Below are 23,679 nucleotides of genomic sequence, written 5' to 3'. Positions count from 1 at the left end.
CAGACCAGAAAGCTGCGAGAAAGTTTGTATCAGTCACTGGAGCCCCCGGCATGTTTGTGGATTACATGGACAGCCCATTGATTTAAGTGGAAACCATGTAATACTTAATTTCTCCTGTGGTGGCACTGCAGAAAAATTGGCCACTTTCTGTCAAGTTCCTTCTTAGATTACTTGTGATTGCTGTGGGACAACCTGTGATCTGCTTATGGTTGGAGGGATCCATCTAACAAAAAGGGACAGTCAAAAACAGACATTTTTAAGGGTTATTTCAGACCTAAATATTTCACTATGTGATAAATGTTAGATTGGTGCTACCCCCATCAAGTAGATAAATGGAGCCCCCTAGCCACTTGGCCATAGCAAGGGGTTTGGTTAGAGTGGTCACTGTATTCAGACTCTAAGGAAGTGACAGAAACTGACTGTTTTTTGTTAATAGATTTCTGTTTTAGTAGTTTTCTTCCATCTAAACATTAAAAAGTGCAGGTATCACCAGTAGAGCATGTGAAAATATAACTATGAGTAATATCCATATTTTCTCTCTAAACAGTGGCCCCTAGCATCCCAGTATGCGACATTCCTAGCTCAGCCATAAGTGGAAGAGTGGTGGAGCTCAAGTGTCGAGAGAAGGAAGGAAACCCAGCATCCGAGTACCAGTGGTTCAGGAATGGCCATGCCCTAGATGTCAGTGCCAAAGCAACCAATGCAACATATAAAGTGGATAAAGCCACCGGCACTCTGGTACGTACTAGCATCTCATTGACCTGTATCTACCATCTATTGTGCATCAGCAGAGGTGGTCATGTTGCTGGACTAAAGGGGAAACTGTCATCGGGAAGGCTCTATTTTCATTTTGCTACTTTTGTCAAACGTCCTTATATTCTAATGACATTCTAATGACTAAATGGCCTTCAAAGTGCTCATCAGAGCTCAAGTAAGGAACTTGCCACATATCCCCTTCGTTTGGGCCTTTTCAGCCAGTAAGACAACCCTTTTCAGAATGCAATCATAGTGATCAACTGATTGAGGCAGGTTCAGCTCCCAGCACCCTCAGGAAAAAGCTGATTTCACCATGTAAATCCTTATCTGGTTGTTATTACGTTGTGGCGATTCAGATGACTCAAGTCCACCAAAGCAGAAGAAGCTGTTACAGAGTAAATCTCTAATCTGACTCATTGAGGTGGGTCCTGGTCAGGGACCTCCTTAATCCATATGCCTTTATAAGGTATGTGTACAGGAGTTCTCTTTTTCAGATCACTTTTAATGGGGTATTTCCAACTGGGACATTTATAACCTATCAAAAGGATAAGCCAGAAATGTTTGCTAGTCCCACCTCTGGTACCCGCTCCTCTCTCAAGAACGAGGTTCCCAAAGTGAATGTAGAGCAAGCTGCGCATGCACAGCCACCCTCCATTCACTGCTGTGAGACTACATTCATTGCCATAGACTTCTGACAATAGCCGAGCTACACTCGCTTGCTTGGTGTGCTCTTTGTTCACAGTGGGGCCCCGTTCTTGAGATAAGCGCAGTTCAGAGGTGGGGCCTGCACCTATTATACATTTATGGTATATCCTGTTGAAGGATGAGGAGGGGTCAAGTGATGAGCATGTCTGCATCTGTGCGAAGAACCAGTAGGAGACTATTTCTAAAGAGTTACGGTTAAGAATATTTCGTAATTATTACCTTAGGGGACTATTTAAAAGAAATGGTTGCACCTGATAGAGCAACTTTTAAAGGGAGCCAGGGGTGTATTGATAGGGGATGCAGTGATTGAAGGATCAATAGGGCTTTTGATCATGAGGGTGCCAAGGGTTCCTCTGCAACATCAGTGGAAAGCAGTATGGCACCATGTAAACCCTAGTTTAGATACATAATCAGAGCCTAGTAGCTTCAAGTTATGCTCAATAGGAGCTGCCCTAAAGAGAGCTTGTTCGGGTTAGAAGAACTGCTGTAGTTCTTCTAAAGTCATAACCTCATAAATGAGTCCATAAAGTCCACCAGTGAATGAACTACTTCCTTATCTTGTATATAGCATAATAATGATCATGGTCCATAAAATGGCCACCACCGCTATACACTATAAAGGACTTTTGTGGATCATATTAATAGGGAGCCATGGCTGTAACTATTGAACTCTAGAGAAGTTTATATTCAACCTCCACCCTGGGCCATACCAGGTCAGATGGGTGTGCAGAACATATATGGCAACTGGCAAGAACGAAATTAAAGGCCAAACCTAAAGAGAACATATCATGAGCAAGTCACATAACTAGATATATTTATCACATTGCTTAGAAGGCGTTGGAACTGTGATCTGCTTCCTCTCCTATGTGGCCAGATGTCTCGGCTGAGGTCTTCTCCATGGCAGCCTACGTGATGCATATATTTGATGCACAGCGCCGTGTGAATTCTTTTTATGAATTTTTTTTATTGACGGTCTAATCAACCATACTCAGGTTCCTTCCTAGGATGGCAACTGTTTGCTGTAGATGGTCGGCAGCACTGTGAGTACAGTCACGACTATGATTATGACCATGGTATTTTTGACATTATTTTCAATGAATTTAAAGAGGACCTGTCACCACTCCTGACATGCCTATTTTATTAGCTTCATGTATTCCCCATGTAATAACAATTCTGGAACATCTATTCTTATGTTGTCCCATTCCTTTATTATTTCTACTTGAAGTTATAAATGAATTGATAGCAGTCTGCAGTAAGGGCACAGAGGGGCGGTAACCAGTTGAGGGGGGGGGTGTACCTGCACAGACTGACTCTATCCAATCAGTGCTGCCATTGTCAGACCGTGCAGGTACACACCCCCAACTGGTTACCACCGCTCTGTGCCCTTACTGCAGACTGCTAGCAATTCATTTATAACTTCAAGTAGAAATAATAAAGGAATGGCACAACATAGAGCCATAAGAAGAGATGTTCCAGAATTGTTATTACAGGGGGAATGCATGAAGCTATTAATACAGGCATGTCAGGAGTGGTGAAAGGTCATCTTTAAAGGGATTTTCTCGCCAAGACATTCCCCTTTCATAGGCTCTAATATTATAGAAGGGGGTCTACATTCAGAAACCCAAACCGTTTTCTCATGCATGGTAGACATGTAATATTACATTTCCCTGCATTGGCCAAAGTGTATGGCTGGCATCAACTTCAGAGCTGATTGCCTGACCAGAGACAGCCCCTTTACTAGAAACCTTTTGCAACTGAAGACTTCTGTGTTGGTCCCATGTTCATATGTGCCCACATTGCTGAGAAATTCTGTTTTAATATATGCAAATGAGCCTTGGGGAGCAACAGGGGCGTTGCCATTACACCTAGAGGCTCTGCTCTCTCTGCAGCTGCCGCTCCCTCTGCACTTTGATAGGACCAGGCAGTGTAAACAGGCCCTATCAATAAAAATGGAGAGGGTGAGGCAGTTGCAGAGAGAGCAGAGCCTCTAGATGTAACGTCAACACACCCGTTGCTCTCTGGGGCTCATTTGCATATATTAAAACATCACATATGAACATGGGACCAACATAGAGCACATGCAACAGGTCAGCCAGTGTCATAGGTACAAATCTGCTGACAGACACCCGTTAACCCCTTACAAATCTGCTGACAGAGACCCTTTAACCCCTTGAAAACCTCTGCCGTACATGTACGGCAGAAGTCCGGTCTCTAAATATGGCATCCGCTCGCACGTGCAGAGGGCGCCATAGCCATCGGGTTTCTGCCATTTTAAATAGCAGAGAGCACATGTATGCGATCAGCCATAAGGCTGGGAAGGCGGGTAATGAAAAACCAAAACGTAAAAAGGGAAAATCTCAGGGTCCTCTAAGGGTTGAGCGTAGCACAGTATATAGAATTTACTGACTGTCCCCTTAAAATCAAATGGGGACAATTGAGAGCACAGGATTCTGTTTTCTCCATCATTTTGATACCGTTACACATGAGTGAATGGGGATTTAGAGGATTTCAAAAAATAGGCCTGATATTTTTTATTCATAATTAGTGCTACTCTTGTCCATGGGCTGTGCATAGTTACCATCAGTCCTGAATTTGCAAGGACTGTCCCAAAATTTTAGAGACAGTCCCGTGAAATGTGTGCTGTCCTGGCCTGAAAATGGATGGGGCATTTGTAAGTGGGTGTTCCTGGTTGTGTTTTGGACATTCCTGGTAAGTATGGGCTGTGTTGTGTCTTATATTACAGCTCATCTTATTGAAGCAAATCTCACTGAGGCGCTGTAAGGCACGAGCGAGTTTCCCGCGCGGGTACAATGCGTGACGTGAACGCATAGAACACGCACTGAATCCTGAGCCATTCATTTCAATGGGTCTGTGTACATGAGCGTTTTTTTTCACGCATCAGTTCTGCGTTGCGTGAAAATAGCAGCATGTTCTATATTCTGCATTTTTCACACAGCCCTGGCCCCATAGAAGTGAATGGGGCTTCAGTGAAAAACGCATTGCATCCGCAAGCAGGTGCGAATGCAATGCGTTTTTCACTGATGGCTGCTAGATGTTGTTTGTAAACCTTCAGTTTTTTTTATCACGCGCGTGAAAAAAGCATCAAAACGCATTGCACCCACGTGGAAAAAAGTGAACGCAATCGCAGACAAAACTGACTGAACTTGCTTTCAAAATGGTGCGAGTTTCACTGAACGCACCCTAAACGCATCCGGACCTAATCCGTATCGTCGTGTGAAAGAGGCCTAACAGACACAGAGGGGCTTGGCATCTGGTAAAAAAAAATCAGGCCCATTTTTCTAATCCTGGACAACCCCTTTAAGATGAACAGGAGAGATTTATAAAACTGTCTAAAAGAAACCAATCACACCCCAGGTTTCGTTTCTTACAGAGCTCTTGAAAAATGTAAGCTGCTCTGTGATTGGTTGCTGTGGACAACCATAACAGTTCTTCTGTTGGGCAGTTTCTGAACTCTCAACCAAACTGTCTGTTGCCCTTAGCAACCAATCACAGCACAGCTTTCATTTGTTATAGTGCTCTTGATAAATGAAAGCTGTGCTGTGATTGGTTGCTGTGGACAACAAAAACATATCATATTTTGGACAGTTTCTAAAATCTCACCCATTGTCTAAATTTTATTAAAAAAAACTTAACTCTTGCTGCAGTGTGACCACCACCTGCTTAGGCCTCTTGCACACGACCGTATGTATTTTGTGGTCCCCAAAAAACGGGAACGGAACAGCTGGCCCTTCATAGAACAGTACTATCCGTAATGCGGACAATAATAGGACATGTTCTCTTTTTTTGCGGAACGGAAATATGGACATACGGAAACGGAATGCACACGTAGTACCTTCAGTTTTTTTTTGTGGGGCCCCATTGAAATGAATGGTTCCCTATAAGGTCCGCCAAAAAAACGGAACTACACGGAAAGAAAATACGTCTGTGTGCAAGAGGCCTTATGGTGAGAGCGGAGACACCAGGAATTGTTTATTACAGTGCGTCCATTATAATGAGCTCGGCCGAGCAACCAGCGGTAACCGGCTGTACAGCACAGTCCTAATTAGCACCAGGGACTACTGATCTGTGTAAATCACAATCTATCTCTTCTCACAGCACTTCAATGCAGTTACCAAGGAGGATACCGGAGAATATTCCTGCGAGGCCAGTAACGGGATCGGAAAACCGCAGAGGTGTCCGGCAAAGAGAATGCAAGTGGGTAAGTAGCCGGCTTCTGTTCAGGGAAATGTCAGGCGGTTTCTATGGAAATAATACTAAATTATACATTTTAAACATATATTATATAAATTATACACGTGAAGTTATTGCCAGCATAGATTTTAGTTTCTGGCAAATGGACAACACAAGATGTGACAAATTTGTTCATAGGTTTACGCTTTATAATAGATTTGGCGCATCTTACTCCAGTGGACTCCTTGTTAAAGGGGTTGTGCCATAAACTACTTTTCGCTCTAACTTGTACTTTCATCATATACTCTAGCTCCCATTCCTCCTTGGATTTTTTTTATTTTTTTCAAATTTACCTCGTTTGCAGTTTTCTCTTATCCCCCATGTTTGACACAAACCATGCCCCTTGTTCTTACCAATGAGGCTTCCTACGTCCTGCATTAGAAGGCTGCTCTGCAGGACGTAACCAACAGTAAATGATATGGACGACCTGTCCTCAGGATAAGTCATCACTATCAGATGGGAACGGCCCGACTCCCAACACCTCCACTGATCAGCTGTTGGAAGAGGCTGCAGTGCTCCGTGGGCCATTGATGTCACATTCATCTCTCATTTGGCCTAGGGGCAGCTCAGTCTCATTCAAGTGAATGAATAGGGCTGAGCTGCAATACCAAGCAGAGCCACTATCTAATGGACGGCGCTGTGCTTTGTAAGCTGCAAGGAGGCCACAGCGCTCACCGGCCTCTTCAAACAGCTGATCAGCAGAGGTCCTGGGTGTCGGACCCCCATCAAGCTGCTATCCAGAGAATAAGTCATCAATATTAGAATCTTGGAAAATCCCTCTAAAAGGTGTGTATACGTTTGCAAGCATTTTGGTATTAGGGCTCATGCACATGATCGTATGTATTTTGCGGTACGCAAAATACTGATCCGCAAGAAAAAAAAAAAAAAGGAAGACATCCAGGTGACGTCCGTGTTGCATCCATTTTTTTTTTACGGATCCATTGTAACAATGCCTGTCCTTGTCCCCAACACCGACAAGAATAGGACATGTTCTGTTTTGCGGAACGGACATGCAGACATATGGACATGGAATGCACACGGAGTGATTTCTGTTTATTATTTTTTTCAAGCCCCATTGAAATGAATGGTTCCGTATACGGACCTGTAAAAAAACGGAACGGAAACGGAAGAAAAATATGTTCTTGTGCATGAGCCCTTACTCCAATGATTCTGCAGTAAAAGATGAGGCAACTTTGACTTGACTATGCATTTCCGGTTTTGTGTATGCATCTCCTCTGCAGGCCTATGTGTCCGCATGGCTATGTTTAGACCACAGTCAAACCCTGTGTGTAGTCGGACGCGCTCCACTCCATCCTCCCTCTGCTCCTGCAGGATCAGAATACACACGGGAAACGTTTGTAGTCTGTCACCATGGAGGCACATAGGCTTTTTGCAGAGTTGCTTCATTTTGCATGTTTCGGAGCAGGGTTTGGGAGCAAGGACAAATGGTTGCAAATGTTTACACCCCCTTTGTGTTCTCCTGCTAGACTTGAAGCCTTCTAATCCTAATATTCCAGGCTGCACAGAATTTTTACTTCTATGCGGCATCCCTGCAAATCTGTCAGCAGACTACAGGCTGCTATATACTGTGACTGCCATTTAACAGCCTGAGGGCCACTGACAGATTTGTAGGGGAGATGTGTTGGGTTTGGATTTCACCGTCTGCCCTGCACTTGGATATCAGGGGGTGCACACTCAGTATTTGTTTCCTGTCGTGCAGATGACCTGAATTTGGCTGGAATCATATCGGCGGTAGTAATCGTCTGTCTCGTTATCATCTTATGCGGCAGTGGGATCTGCTATGCACAGAGAAGGGGATATTTCTCAGGTAAGTGGCATGTACTGTGTTATCAGTGGAGACTCGGTGGATCAGCATTTCATGACCTGGAAACTTGAGTGGATGTCGAGCTCTAGATGCCCCCTTTAAGTCTCGCCAACCTCCACATCCTCCTCTGAACTACACATTTAAAAATAAAAGGGAGCCTGTTAGTAGCATTTTACTGATGCAACCACTGGCTCAATGCTAAGTTATAAAACCGCCACCCGCTGCTCATCTAGGCGGTGCGGTGGTGGTGAATAGTCCCGATGTCCTTACTGTTAGCCCGTCCATTCTTCCTTGATTGACTTGGCTCTGCATTGATCGGGCATGGGCATGCTAAGTGGGACTTCTTTTTTATGATAGATCCATATTAGATAGAAAGATATTACATAGATAGATATACAAAGATAGTTATAATGTATAGATATAAAAGTATCTTTTTTTCCCCCTCAAAATATAGGTTTATTAGTGGTGAAGGTAGCAGTGTGAAGTGATTGTATGGAGGGAGCGGTCACACTTCATGTTCCAGGGTTATAATTAGTTGCAGATAGCATTACTCTGGGAATGGGGCGCGGCCGCTTATTAATAGTATTGGAAAATAACATGTATTTGGAGACATTTCCTTGTGACTCGCATTGTGCATTGTAATGAACAAGGGCCATAGAACACGTTTAGGGAAAATGACCTGGAGAACCAATTTGTCTGTCCAGCCATATCTTAGTGTTTTTATATAATCTTAACTTTAGGGCCTGTCATGAGTCCAGGATTTTTCACAGCAAAAATAGTGCTTCAGATGGCGCTATTGTTAACATAAGTATATATGGGGTCATTTATTAAGACCAGCGTTTTAGCCTAAAACAAGCATAGAAAATGATAAATGATACAGGCCCTTCCCCGCCCTTCCCCGGGAAAAGTCTCAGATTCACCCTCAAATCCCCTTTGCGACTGAATCCTCGACAGATATACACCAATGATTGGCGTATATCTAATAATAAATGACCCCTATATTGTGGGAACTGAGCCCCTCCATCTGTAATGCATGTCAGCCTACATTACCATGGAGATGCATAGGTCTGCACAGAGCTGTAGACCCAAACTATATTTTTAATTTAAGGGAATCTTTCAGCTCCAAAACACCTCTTAAACTAGAGAAAGCGGTGTGTAGTGTAAGTGATGCCGAGTCCGATAATGTAATTGTTATCTTCATGCTCTTGTGCATTCTGACAAAGCAGCAAATTGCATGGACAGGACTCCTCTTTGAGTCCTCTCCATGATTTCTGTGAGCTCAGGAGTCCTCTCAATGCATTTTACTGCTGGTTTGTTGGGAGCACAGTGTCAATGTCCCGTTCGGGTGTGAGAGGGAAACACCACACCGAATATAGGAGGGAAAGGGGTGAGGGAATAAGGCCTGGAAACTATGGAAAGGAGATGGACACCTACTAGTAAAACCCTAATCAAAGTCCTGACTAACTACCAGTATGAACAGACCCCAGCGGTAGGTGAGTTTATACACAGGAATACCTAATGTCCTAACTTACCCTATAGGACCCTGGTACTAATGTCAGGACTGAGACAACCTGTTCCTCCAAAAGGAAGGACGAACAGGAGTCTCCCTCAGGCCTTAATACAAATGACAGGGAAATGCAACACACAAAATAACCCAAACAAAATACAAAAGGGTAAGAAAACACTTAACTTCAAGTGGCTATGGCAGCACCAGAAACTCAGCAGAGATCCATAACTCCAACAGAAGCTCTAAACCGCATAAACAGCAAAGTGGGAGAAACAACAATAAATAGAAAAGGTTAAATGACCACAATAGCCACACCTGGGGATAGAAGGTGTGGCAAGCACCAGAAACGACACAGACGTCATTTGATCCAAACGGAAAACCTGTCAGATCAAACCACGTGTTGCCAGTCTCACCGATTTCCTGCCATCTGTCGCGGCAACGTCCGTGACAGTCTGAATGCAAGTGAGTATGACAGATTCCCTTTAAATTAGTTTTTCGGGAGTTTGATATTGATCCCCTAGCCCCAGGATAGGTCATCAATGTGTGATTGGTGGCGATCCGACTTCTGGCACCCCTGCTGATCATCCCTTTGAAGAGGCTGCTGAGCTCCGGTGAGTGCCGCAGCCTCTTCCTAGGTCTGTGACATCACATTTGTTGGTTACATGGCCTAGGTCCTTGATGGCTAATCTCCAGCGCTCCAGCTGTGGTAAACCTATGACTCCCAAGATGTACACTCCATAGAAATGAATGGAGCATGCTGGGAGTCGTAGTTTCACCACAGCTGGAGTGCCGGAGGTTAGCCATCGCTGGCCTAGGTGCAGCTCAGTCCCATTCAAGTGAATGGTCCTGGGCTGTGGTAGGTTTGCTGTAAGAAGGCTGACCAGAGTGCCCCTGCCTCTTCAAACAGCTAATCAGTGGGGTTGCCGGGGGTCGGACTCCCACCAGTCAGATATTGATGACTTGAGGATAGATCATCAATATTAAACTCACAGAAAACCCCTATGACCTATTGCAGAGGTATTTTATTTTCATTTTAGATGCATCTGGAAAAGAAAATCAAAGGAGAATATAAGTTCCAATATAATACAATTATTCAGATAACATTCCTTATTTTATGTAAAGCATCATCCTATTCTTTATTGTGCTTCAATGAAGCAGCCTTCTAGTTGGTGCTTTCTTCGTGTTGCCAAAAAGCTATTGTGTACTGTATGTAAAGTGTAGAAGAAAAAGTAAACTGATAGATGAGGCTTGTAACAAATCAAACTGTAATGTACTTTCTTTAACAGTTTGAAATGAAAAACTCAATAAAAAGTATTGAAACAGGAAAAGAAAACCATTTTGGTTGCAAAAATTGACCTACCATTTAAAGGGGTTGTCCAATTTTTGGAGGGTTCGGCTCCTTCTCTCCCTGTCCTCGGCAGCCTCGCTTGGATCCCCCAATGTCAACATCTGTTTGGACACCTCTGTAGCCAATTGCTGGCCGCAGCAGTGACCTGCCTTCTGTCACGTGGCCTATTGACCTGACGGAGGGGGAACAGGTCACCGCTGCTGCCAGTGATTGGCTGCAGAGGTTCCTAGCGGATGTTGACAGCGGGGGTCCCGAGCAAGGCAGCCAAAGATGGGGAGGGAAGGAGCTGGTACCAAGCAGTGGGAAGCAGATAAGTAAATAAAACCTCCCAAAAGGTGGCCAGCCCCTTTTAAAGGGATTTTCCAGGATTTGGTCCCTTTCAAAGTGTGTCCCCAAGTGCGGGATGCCTAATGAAAGAATAATACTCTTCTCCTCCACCACTCCCATTCTGCACCCTAGCTCCATTCAGAAATCTTCAGGTCCCTGGCCTGACTTCTGGCCAGGGTGGGGACTGGTTCACATGTGCTGCTGTAGCCCATGCTGGCCTCAGCGGTAGCATTTCCCTAAGCGGCACCTTCATGCTGGGTTACATGCAGGGGACACGTCACCACTGAGGTCAGTCATTGGCAGGGAGCAGCAGAGTATGATTCTTTCATTGGATACCACACACAAGGGGGCTTACAATAAAAGGAACCAAGTCCTAAAATACCCTACAAGGAATCACTGCTAGGGGCATGACACCACTCACCCCCTGCTCAGGACACACTATGGCCATTTCCCAAACCTTGTCTGGAGCGGTATCAGACGTCCCTCCGACTCCTACAGACTTAGTATCTGACTTGCAGAAGTCGCTCTGCTGGATGCAGATCCCATTTCTGTAAAATCCTCATTAATCATCATTTCAGAATGGCCCATTGCCAGAGACAGTGAAGCTGACTGGAAGCCTGGTAATGAATTGGTGGCCGTTTTCTATAAATTAACTGTATCATTGGTGATACCTAGTGAAGGAGCCAGATCTTCTGAGAAGCTCCCTAGTGGGGTGGGGGTTGAGAACTGCAGACTAAGCACTTTACTCCTGCCTCAGAAGATGGCGGCAGGCCGTGGCGGGTCACTTGCACAGGTGCTCAGACTCTTTGGGCAAAGGCTCAGGAAATTTGAATGTCTATAGCAAGTTCTCAATGTCAGATCTGTTGTTTTCCCCCTAGATGAGCAGCACGGAGGTGACTTCCATCACTCGCCCTTCCTACATCCATAGACGCACACGGTGGAACATGTGTGTTACCAACCACCGATTTCCACAATGAAAGGGCTCTAGAGGGTTTCACGTTGGCACTGCTCATAGGTTTCTGGTTTCAGATCAATGACTGCTTTCCGGTTTTCAGTAGCTGAAATCTCTGAGCCGTGTCAAATGGGTTGGGGCACTTTATAGTGACCTGATGTGCTGGAAGTCAAGGGTGGCCTCTTGTAACTCCATGACATATCAAAAGATCATCTTGACTCGATTTCCCTTTTAAAGGGGTTCTCTGGATTGCAGATATTGATGACCAATTAGCCGGATAGATCCTCTGTATCAGACTGGTGGGGTATACAGAGCTCCGTACTATGTGTAGGTTCCAGTGCCGGCGTAGTGACGCCCAGCTCCCACTTGAGCTGCGGTGCGCCGTCTCGGCCACTACTTAGTATTCAAAGCTGTCCTTCTCCAGCTCCATACACTGTATAGTTTCCAGTGCGGCGACTCTAGGGGGGGAATGGGAGGATGGGAGGAGTGGTAGTGTCTGTGATGGGGTTACTAGTACTAGCAGTTCACGGTGTCAGTCCTCGCTTTGTCTCCACCTGGGCCGTGCAGTGATAGGGGGGCGCATACTGTCTTTCCTCAGAGTACGCCCTGGACACTTTGGGGGCTCGTGCCTGGTGGAAGTTGGGGTGCCCTTAATGGTGGATGTTTGACAGGGTGCAAGGCAGTAGAGCGTGTAGTGGGAGCGGCAGACGTGTGATGCGGTCAATTACAAGGCCCATTAGTTGCAGTAAATAAAGTCTCTTTTTACTGGATTGATGATAGGAGTAGTAGTACATATAGCAGCAATGGCACAGTTCCTAAGTATCTCACAGTGCAGTCTTTTCCCAATAGCTGGAAAACTTCTATGGAGGAGACCCTTTTAAAGGGGTTTTCCTACTTTTTTATACTGATAACTTAAGCTCTGGATAAGTCATCAGTATCTGATCAGTGAGGGTGCAACACCCGGGTCCCCCGCCCATCAGCTGTTTAAAGGGGCTATCCTAGGGACTCTCGTCCTTCTATTGGCTAACCCTGGCACCCACCACCCCTGTCGCCGGATGCTTTGATCCGCGCGACAGGGAGCTGCAGCAGCGGCCATGCGGGCATCAGGAGCGATGTGGGAGCTGGGTAAATATAATATATATGAGGGGGAGATAACCCCTTTAAGGGGGCCTCTTCAGAGCTCACCAAGCACAGCGCTGTACATTGGATACAGAGGATAGGCCATCATTGCTATCCCCCCTTTCCCATACATGTAAACACTTGGTTTGGCCAAGCATGCATGTGCTCTCAATGAGGACAGTAAAATAAGCTGCTCTCAGACCTATTTGCTTCGATGCTTTTTCTGCAGACAGATGAGACGTCTGAGCTCGGTGCCAGGAGAACAGAGTGCCCACCCTTAGCAATAAATATAAGTAAAAGCTTCTGCATTGCTGGCTTATCCTCAGCAGAATGAAGGGGCCACAGTGAATGGGACTGAGCTGCAAGTCATTCAGATTGTGCTGGAGTACTGGGCATGGTCGAGAAACATTGAAGGCGCTGGTGCCGGCCTGTGGGGTCCCAAGGATCAGACCCCCACCTATTGTACCGGAGGGTACATCATGTTGTGTATTGCTCTAAAATGTGTATTGATTTTAGTGATGTATTCTGTTTCTAGGAAAGCTGGGTGAGGGCATGGCAGCCATTACTGCAGGGGTTGCCCATCAATAGCGCATCAATGGAAAATATGCCGAGCTATGCAGCACTACATTCATCTCCAGCTGCAAAATCCGATTTTCCATTCATAAGCTGGGTGGGCACCCCGGTAAGAGCTGTTTTTTTTATGGTCACTCACATTTAATGCCACCCAGCTTTCCCAGGAACAGATACAATACGTAGATGTAATGAGTGGATGGCTGAGAACGTCTTCAGGTTATTTGTGTTGTTGTGTTAAAGAGAGAAATAAAAACGAGCAAAAAAACGTTGACGCCCTAAGAATCAGATGTGATGCCAAACCGTACACAAAGGCAGGAAACAGGCAGCAGAGCCGTCAATGAGTGGATGTGTAGGAAGTGACTGAGCGTAAGCTCAGCAGGCAACATCCCCGCATTACAGGGGAGATCCGCGTGGACGGCTAGGACATCTTCTGGGAGCCCTCAGAGCAGGAATACTTCTACCAGACAAGAGTCTGCACTGGATCTCCTGGATGATGACAGCAGGAAAGCAGCATCTTCTCTGTGTTTCTTAACTCGTAGTTCTCCTGGACCTCAGTCCATCGAATATGATTGCTGACATGCGGTCAGCAATGGGAAAAAATACAGTGCAGAATTACACACGGATTTCAGCCAGAAAACCGGAGGAATACCAATATACTGCAAATCTGTTTCAGGAATCTGAGGATCAGCCTCAGATTCGGGGGCGTAACTAGAAAAGGCTGGGCCACATAGCAGTTTTCAAATGGGTAGGCCACAAAGCAACTTCTCTGCAAACACAGTAGTTCTTCCTCCTTAGTGCCCCCTAACAGTAGTGCTGCCCCTTCACAGTTAAATGCTCCCTCAGTGCCCCTTTCACAGGAGTCATGCTGCCTTAGTTCCCCAAACAGTAGAATGTCCCCTTAGTGCCCCCTTACAGTAGTGAAGCCCCTGAAGTGTTAATAAAAATAAGAAAGTAATACTCCCCTAGCCCCGTCCCCTGATGAACACAGCACGTCATGCTCTGCCCCACAGCGGGAGCGATGCAGTGATGTCATCGCACTTGCTGAGCTGAGCAGGAGAGGGGACAGGCAGAGGGATAATCCTTGGCCTGTGCGCCGTCCTACTCAGCCCCGCAGGCGCGATGTCACTGCAACACGCTGCTGTGGAGAGCACAGGCCGGGCCCAAATCCAGCCTTGCCAGCCTATAGATGCAATCATTATTCTGTGTGTGCGGCCTGGTGGGCCCCTCTGCTACTGTGGGCCCCGTAGCAGCCGCTACAGTGGTAGTTTTGCCCTGCTCGGACTTGAACATCAGGTTTTAAGTACACGTGCCAACTTTTTGGCTGATCCTTCTGGGAGAGCAGGGCCAATTTTTTTTTTTTCAGTGAATAGACCCCCCCTCTCTTTTTATGAGTCACACCCCTTTTCAGAAAGGTAACGCCCCATTACACGATGTTCCACCGCCCCCTCACTTTGTGTTTGGATGCCAGGGCTTCGTCTAATGCTCACTTGGCTATTTTCGGAACTCCCATAGAAATGGAGAGCACACCGCACATGTGCAGTGCGCTCTCCTTCTCTATTGGGGGCACATTCTGGAGATAGGTGTGGGTCCTAGCCATATGTCCCTAATGTCTGAGAACATAAAACCCCTATCTCCATTCTCTCATCCCTCCCAGAAGTCATTCAGCTGATTTCAGGGACCAATTTAGACCGTATTTGTGGGGTCAGAAAGGATATTTTCTCCAAAATTTGGAAAAATATCCTGTATTCTCTTTTTTTCTTTCAGTGCTGATCGGTTCCTGTATCACTTCACAAAGGATCAGCGCATGAAATGGGGCCGGGGTTGTGATTTAAATTGTGGTTTGTTGTATTACGCAAGATATATTGGAACAAAAACTTCACAGGAACTCAAAGATTTCCGTACTTCAGAGGTGCGATTAGCATAGCCTTCTGTTTTGAAATCTGCTTTCTATAAGGAGTTTGTTACGTTAGTAACCAGCGCCCCCTGCTGGTCACAACACAATGCAAGACAACATGCTGACTAGACTTCACGTCCTGTGCAGCTACAAAGTAAAGAAAAGTGTATCTAAATTTGCTTCTAAGATAAAAACAAGGTAATTGTCTTGATGCATGGAGTCAAGAAAACGGCTGTAGAGTATCAAAGTAAAAATGCCCTATAGTGTCCAGATAATAATAATGACACAAAGCACATGTAAAAACAATTTATAATGCCCAAATAATAGTGCCATACAGTTCCCATAAATGCCACCGCACAATACCTCTGTACCTAAATAAAACCAAAGTACTGTGCCCACCCCACAGGGCATAAAATAATAACATCATCCAGTGCCAAAATAACTGTACCATAGAGAGTCAAAAAAATACCACCATACAGTGCCATATCATACAGTATCCAATTAATACCACCATGCAGTGCTCAGTAGTACCACCACAGTGTCCAAATATTACACCTAGACAGTACCCACCATACAGTGCATAAAATAAGACCTCCATATAATGCACAAAAATAATGCCGCTAAAGGGATTTTTCAGAAGCAGAATATTGATACCCTATCCTCGGGATAGGTCATCCGTATCTGACCAGTGGGGGCCAACGCCCGGCACTGCCACTGATTTGCTGTTTGAAGAGGCCACGGTTCTCCGGTGAGTGCTGCGGCCTCCTTACAGCATTACCAGCATTCGTCTCACAGCCACCTCTCCCCTCGTTCTAGCCTGTATAGGTGGGACGGATATGGAGTGGTGATGATAAGTTATATAATCAGTTACTTCTGAAGTGGACACTTTTTAAACAAAAATTTCCCTGTAATGTTCTAATTTGTAATTTCATACAGAAGCCAGTTACTGATTCATTAGTAATATTACTCACTATTTGCTTATAGCTCTGTGACATGGCATGTATGTAACTGTTTTATTCTTTGTCTCCTTACAGGTGGAAAATCTAAGTAAGTATATTATTTATATCTCCTTATTTGATTGTTTGGTTGTAATTTGGAAATTTCCAGTGATATTGGAGCTGTACACAGTTCTATACGGTGGAAACATGTAAAAGCATTGTTGTATATAAATAAAAAAAATATTAAAAATAAATATCTCTATACAAAAAATAGTGTTGATTAAAAAATTCTACTACTGTTCTTTACAAACAGCACCTATGAAGACCTTTGTCTCCATGGTAACAGACTACAAACACACCATGTGTAGTCTGATGCTGCAGTGATGTGTTCCTCTCTTTGATTCAACTGTTTGCTAATCTACGAATGGTATAGATGGAAGAAAGCAGGGGCATAGCTATAGTGTCGAACTCAGAAGGGGCCCGCCTGGAAGATTATATTGTTAGGGCCCCTTCAACAGTATTATACAATGACATTATATACAGTGACAGTATATACAGTGCGTCGATATACAGTATATACGTGCAGAAAATGGACAGAGCGGCTACTGGGCTTAGTCTAAGAGCGCGACTGTGACTAGCCGCAGGAGTGAGGGTTTCATTGGAGGAGGGGGTTGCTGGGTGGGCGGGGCTGTTCAAAAATTTGCTGTGGTGCCCAGTCAGTTTTAGTTATGCCACTGGAAGAGAGTAACAGATGACGGCAGGGTCAGACTACGTAAAGGGTTTGCTTGTAGTCTGTAACCTTGGAGACGCATGAGCCTGTACTGGAGCTGTAGACACAAAACATTCATTTTTTTTTATAAAGACTGTTTGCAAAGTTGCTTCTTTTCTTATTTTGGATGGATTGGAGCAGTACAAAAATGGGTGCAATGGTGGCCATACCATTTATAAGAAGCAGATTTAGGGTGACTCTTCAGGGATTCCCGCTGTCAGTGGTGTGGTGCACTGAATCATAACATCACTCTGAAGTATACGGGTAAAATTTATAGATAATGTATATACTGTGGATATGTTTGCATTCAGGCTTTAGTATCACCATTATTTTTTTTTTCTTTTGTCTGGCAGGAAGGAACACAATTCAGCATCACAGGCAGAAAGTGTAAGTATTATATCATTCTTGGTTTATCTAGCCACAAAAAAGCGGTTGTGGATTTCCGTCTGGCGCACGGACTGCCGGAGGAGGCATTTCATTTATGCCTCCTCCGGCAGTGCAGGACCTATGAAGACTGGCATAGCACATACCAGTCTTCATATATTAGCGTCCTAGTATGAATAATAGGGGAGTATTAGGCTGGGTTCACACTTTAATATGCCCCCCCCCAACTGGGTTTTCTGTTGGGGTCATAAGTTTGAATAACCCATAATGATATTCAAACCTATATAGGTACATGGACTCCCTTTGACCTGCTTTCTGTTTGTTTCTGGCTTTTTTCGCCAGACAAAATAGTGCAGTAGACCAAAGCTGGAAATAAAAGGAAAGCAGGGCAAACTTAGTCCAAAGATGAATCATTTGGACTCTGTATGCCTCGCTCCAGTCAATCTACCCATTGTGGTATATGTTTGCATACCGCCTTATGGTACTCATACGTATGGTATGGGGGTGGGGGGTAATGTAATGTGAACCCAGCTTTCCTCACAGTATACGGACAGCAAATACCTTACAGTCGGCACCTTTATCCCTGTAACCTTCTCATGCCTAGTGAAGACTCCTAAAATAAGCCTTTACAGCACAGAGGACGTCTCCGCTATAGCGTGCAGAACGTCCTGTCACTCACCATTTCTGGAGACATATTCTCCTCTGTATGTTAAAGGAAAACTGCGCTTTTCAGAAACCACTTATAGGTCCCTGTGGAAATGTGTGTAAAAGGCTGGATGACTTTGCTTTACACATCTCATGCTGATTTTGAGTAACATGATATTTTCACCTTGATTCATGTCTAAAGCTAAATTCAGATATACTGGTTTCCCAGATAGCGGTGGATTGTGGGAGCTCAATAGGCCGTTATATAGGAAGTTAAAGGGCTTTATCTCAGACAATGGGGGATTATTGCTAGGATATGCCCCCATTGTCTGATAGGTGCGGGTCCCACCGCTGAGACCCGCACCTACAATGAGAACACATGCGCAGCCGCCCTCCATTCATTTCTATGGGGCCGCCGAAAATGGCAGAGCACTGGTTCGGCTATTGCCGTCTGCCCCATAGAAATGAATGGGAGCATGGGGTCCTCCCAGCCACAGTGCTCCCCGCTTCGTTCTCGTTGTAGGTGCGGGTCCCAGTGGTGGAAACCACACCTATCAGACAATGGGGGCATATCCTAGCGATATGCCCCCATTGTCTGAGATGGGAATACCCCTTTAACGGGGTTGTCCTATTAAGACAACGTTCCCCTATCCACAGGATAAAGGATAACTGTCTGATTGGCGGGGGTCTGACCGCCCAAGCTCCCCATTTAAATGGAGCGATGGTCACAGATGCATGCTGCCGTTCCATTTAGTTCTATTGGGCTGCTGGAGATAGCTGACTACAAGCGCTTGCCTATCTCCAGCAGCCCAATAGAGTTGAATGGAGCAGCAGACACACATGACTGCCTGCTGCGTCATACAAAATGGGAGCTCGGGCCCCCTTCTCATGATCCGCGCCCCCAGCTTTCAGACCCCTGCTGATCAGATATTTATCCTCTATCTTAGGATTTGGGGGGTACAAGCTCTCCTTGGGGAGACTTATAGGCCATACATGATCCTCTGGAATTCTGGGAAGAAAGGGATGCAAATGAGCTCTTAACAAGCTCTGCCTCTGATCATATGGTGGCATTAGAGGCAGAGCTTGGTAAAGGGAGTCTGTCACCTACTTTGGACATATTAAACTGTTATCACTGCCCTGTAGGTGACATAAACAGTTACGGTAACAGATCGTATCTTTCTTTCTTATTTCTGTATATTTGATGTTGAATAACTATTTGTCACCTATAGGACAGTGTGTTCAAAGTAGGTGACAGACTCCCTTTAAGAGGCTTATTTGCATCCCTTTCTCCCCTATCCTTTGCATAGGGGATACATTTTCTTAATGGAGCAACCCCTTTAGTATTGCAATTTACAAAAACCCAATTAACCCATGGGGTCTTTAGAGGTTTTTCTGCCCTTTTGTGGTTTTTAGAGGCGTTTCTTGAGCATGCGGATTTTGATGTGTTTTTTTGCAGTAAAATCGCCAGCTCCAGATATTAACTAAAAGTCTATGGGAAACATGGAAAACGCTACTGCCATTTTTGTTAATTGAGCTGCGTAGGGGCCCTTAGATAATTTTGTTGTGCAAAGAGGAGGAACAGGGAGCTCGGGGCCGAAGTTGTAGTCATTTCCCCATCAATCACCCATTTATCACGTATACAGTAAGGTCCATATATATTTGGACACTGACACAAATTTTGTTTTTATTACCTGTTTACTAAAACATATTCAAGTTATAGTTATATAATGAACATGGACATAAAGTCCAGACTTTTAGCTTTCATTTGAGGGTATCCACATTAAAATTGGATGAAGGGTTTAGGAGTTTTGGCTCCTTTACATGTGGCACCCTGTTTTTAAAGGGACCAAAAGTAATCGAACAATTGACTCAAAGGCGGTTTCATGGGCAGGTGTGGGCAATTCCTTCAGGCCTTTTATGTGCTTACTTGAGAATGAAATAATGGAGTTGATTTGAGGTGTGGCGCTTGCATTTTGAAGATTTGGCTGAGAAGTAAACATGCGGTCAATGGAGCTCTCCATGCAGATGACACAAGCCATCCTTCATCTGCGAAAACAGAAAAAACCCATCCGAGAAATTGCTACACTATTTGGAGCGGCAAAATCTACAGTTTGGCACATCCAAAGAAAGAAAGAAAGCACTGGTGACCTCAACACTGCAAAAAGACCTGGATGCCCACGGAAGACAACAGTGGTGGACGATGGCAGAATAATTACCATGGTGAAGAGAAACCCCTTCACAACAGCCAACCAAGTGGACAACACTCCCCAGGATATAGGCGTATCAGTATCCAAATCTACCATAAAGAGAAGACTACATGAAAGGAAATACAGAGGGTTCACTGCACGGTGCAAACCACTCATAAGCCTCAAGAATAAGAAGGCTAGACTGGACTTTGCTTAAAAAACGTCTTAAAAACCCAGCAAACTTCTGGAAGAACATTCTTTGGACGGACGAAACCAAGATCAACCTCTACCCGAATGATGGAAAGAAAAACGTATGGCGAAGGCACGGTACAGCTCATGATCCAAAGCATACCACATCATCTGTAAAACACGGTGGAGGCAGTGTGATGGCTTGGGCATGCATGGCTGCCAGTGGCACTGGGTCCCTAGTGTTTATTGATGATGTGACACAGGACAGAAGCAGCCGGAAGAATTCTGGGGTTTCAGAGACATACTGTGCGCTCAAATCCAGCCACATGCAGCCAAACTGATTGGTTGGAGTTTCATAAAGCAGGTGGACAATAAACATAAAGCCAAAGCAACCCAGGAGTTTAGTAAAACAAAGAAGTGGAATATTCTTGAATGGCCGAGTCCGTCCCCTGATCTGAGCCCAATCGAGCATTTCACTTGTTAAAGACTAAAAGGCTCAGAAACAAACGGCAACGGAACACCTCTGCAGTAAAGGCCGAGCATTATAATGGAGGAAACACAGCGTCTGGTGATGTCCATGAGGTCAAGACTTCAGGCAGTCATTGCCAACAAAGGGTTTTCAACCAAGTATTAGAAATTAACATTTTATTTACAATTATTTAATTTGTCCAATTACTTTTGAGTCCCTGAAATGAAGGGATTGAGTTTAAAAAAAACTTGAGTTCCTCACATTTTTATGCAATTATTTTGTTCAACCCACTGAATTAAAGCTGAAAGACTGAACTTCATCTGCGTCTGAATTGTTCTGTTCAAAATCCATTGTGGTAATGTGCAGAACAAAAAATAGAAAAAATATATATGGACCTTACTGTAGGTGATAAGTGTCCCTGGTAGGACAATCCCTTTAAGGCACTGTCTGTTTCCAAAAGCAATCTGCAAGATTCTGAAAGCAGCAGTAAATATGAACATAAAAAAAGGCATAAAATAGCCCAAAATCAGTACAAAACCATAAAGAAAGGCCCCGTTCACCCGGGTGAGATTTCCGCGCGGGTGCAATGCGTGAGTTGAAAGCATTGCACCCGCACTGAATCCGAACCCATTCATTTCTATGGGGCTGTGCGCAAGTGCTGTGATTTTCGCGCATCACTTGTGCGTTGCGTGAAAATCGCAGCATGCTCCTCTTTGTGCGTTTTTCACGTAACACATAGAAATGAATGGGGTTGCGTGAAAATCGCAAGCATCCGCAAGCAAGTGCGGATTCGGTGCGATTTTCACGCACGGTTGCTAGGTGACAATCAGGATGGGGACCCGATCATTATTATTTCCCCTTATAACATGGTTATAAGGGAAAATAATAGCATTCTGAATACAGAATGCATAGTAAAATAGGTCTGGAGGGGTTAAAAAAAAAAATTTTTTTAATTTAACTCGCCTTAATCCACTTGTTCGCGCAGCCGGCATCTCTTCTGTCTTCATCTGTGAGCAATAGGACCTTTGATGACGTCACTACGCTCATCACATGATCCATCACCATGGTGATGGACCATGGTGATGGATCATGTGATGAGCGTAGTGACGTCATCAAAGGTCCTATTCCTCACAGATGAAGACAGAAGAGATGCCGGCTGCGCGAACAAGTGGATTAAGGTGAGTTAAATTATTAATATTTTTTTTAATAACCCCTCCAGCGCTATTGTACTATGGATTCTGTATTCAGAATGCTATTATTTCCCATTAGAACCATGTTATAGGGGGAAATAATACAATCTACACTACAACTAACCCAAACCTGAACTTCTGTGAAGTCGGTTTTTTATCACGCGCGTGCAAAACACATTGCACCCGCGCGATAAAAACTGAACATCGGAACGCAATCGCAGTCAAAACTGACTGCAATTGCGTTCCTACTCGCGTGGGTTTGCCGCAATGCACCGGGACGCATCCGGACCTAATCCGGACACGCTCGTCTGCAAGGGGCCAAAGTATTTCTGAACTTACTCTATACGCAGAAATGGTAATACCGCTATTGAGAAGCGATGTATAGTTTTTGCACAGCTAATTCATGTAATACATCTTTCTTCTCTGCAGGATTTCAAGCACACAAAGTCCTTTGTGATATGAGAAGATATTCTGTGTCGGTGGCCATTGCAGCGACCGTCTAACCTGGATGGCACTCGCCATTGCCACTACGATTGACTTGAAAAAGATCTATTTTTACATTAAATATTCTGTGGGAAAAAGCAAGATTTTTGTGCTGTCATCTAGATTGGGGAAGTAGTTCAGCTGTAACCTATTGAGTATCTTCCTACCGAGGCTGTGGCCATTGTGACCGGGAACGATCTGACGGCGTCTCTTGGAAACATTTCTTCCGGGAAAGACTTTTTCAGCTCGTATTGTTGTAGTCGCTATTTTTACACTGAACAACGCATGAACGTTAAAGGAACTGTCGTATGTGTATATAAAGCGATTTATTGCTGTACCATATTGTGTGGCCTAACATAGAGCAGACACTCTGTCGAATGAGTAGCAGTGTTAACCCTTTCAGACGAAAAGCTAGATTAATAGGCAATGTGCTAGTAAGAGAAGATATTATATACATTAGTTCTATATATTCTTTTAGATGCCTTAAAATAGCTGTAAAGTATCGGAAAGTGGGACAATGGGCCTGAGTATACAAACTAGAGCAGGTAAAAAAAAATGGAGGCGTGACCTGTAACAACCAATCAGATTCTAGCACCAGAGGTGGAATATGAAGCCCCTGCCCAACAAACAAGGGGCAGGCTTAACGCAAACCCACCCAAAAGTAGTTGTTTGGGCCATCCATAGGCATTCATTTTGACTCTTTAAAGGCTATAGACCCCTCCGGGGGCAATTTTTTTTATTATTGCTTTCTATTCAGTTTGGACTAACAATAACTTTTTCACTTGGTCTTACTGAATCCCGTCATCTGACGGCTCATGTGAATCCATTATCTGTGATCTCCTGAAGCTCGTAGACACTTATTTATGTCATATATTCTTATCAGAGTGACAAGAATTGAGCTGTAATGATATTTATGAGCTGTCAAGAGCTACAGACTGAGCAGGTAAATAGAAACTGAAAGTCTGCAGATATACTCTCCATTAACCCCTGTAGTAGAAGAACTGCTGGAATTTTTTAATAAAGATCAATTAAAAAAATGATTTTTAGCCCAAAATGAATATAATGCAATAATAATAAATAAAATAAAAAAGGCCTGCAAAGGTGTCCATAGCCTTTAAATGTCAGATAGTATGCCCACCTACCATGTGACATTTTTAGGACTGGTACCT

At 44.5% G+C, this 23,679-nt stretch overlaps 1 protein-coding gene across 1 annotated transcript in view; it reads left to right on the top strand.

Annotated features, from left to right (window-relative positions):
- Positions 1-23,294, top strand: part of JAM2 (junctional adhesion molecule 2) — a 113,011-nt gene extending 89,717 nt beyond the window's left edge. Inside the window, exons 5-10 of the mRNA XM_040423212.1 lie at positions 548-738; positions 5,578-5,680; positions 7,433-7,540; positions 16,292-16,304; positions 17,318-17,351; positions 22,457-23,294. Of these exons, the coding sequence (XP_040279146.1) occupies positions 548-738; positions 5,578-5,680; positions 7,433-7,540; positions 16,292-16,304; positions 17,318-17,351; positions 22,457-22,489 (482 nt within the window). The 3' untranslated portion in view covers positions 22,490-23,294. The remainder of the gene's footprint in view (positions 1-547; positions 739-5,577; positions 5,681-7,432; positions 7,541-16,291; positions 16,305-17,317; positions 17,352-22,456) is intronic.
- Positions 23,295-23,679: the final 385 nt, after the last annotated feature.

The sequence above is a fragment of the Bufo bufo genome, chromosome 3 (assembly GCF_905171765.1).
Source record: "Bufo bufo chromosome 3, aBufBuf1.1, whole genome shotgun sequence".
In the NCBI taxonomy this organism is placed as follows: Eukaryota; Metazoa; Chordata; class Amphibia; order Anura; family Bufonidae; genus Bufo; species Bufo bufo.
Note: the sequence above shows the minus strand (reverse complement) of the source record. Positions and strands in the feature narration are given on the sequence as shown.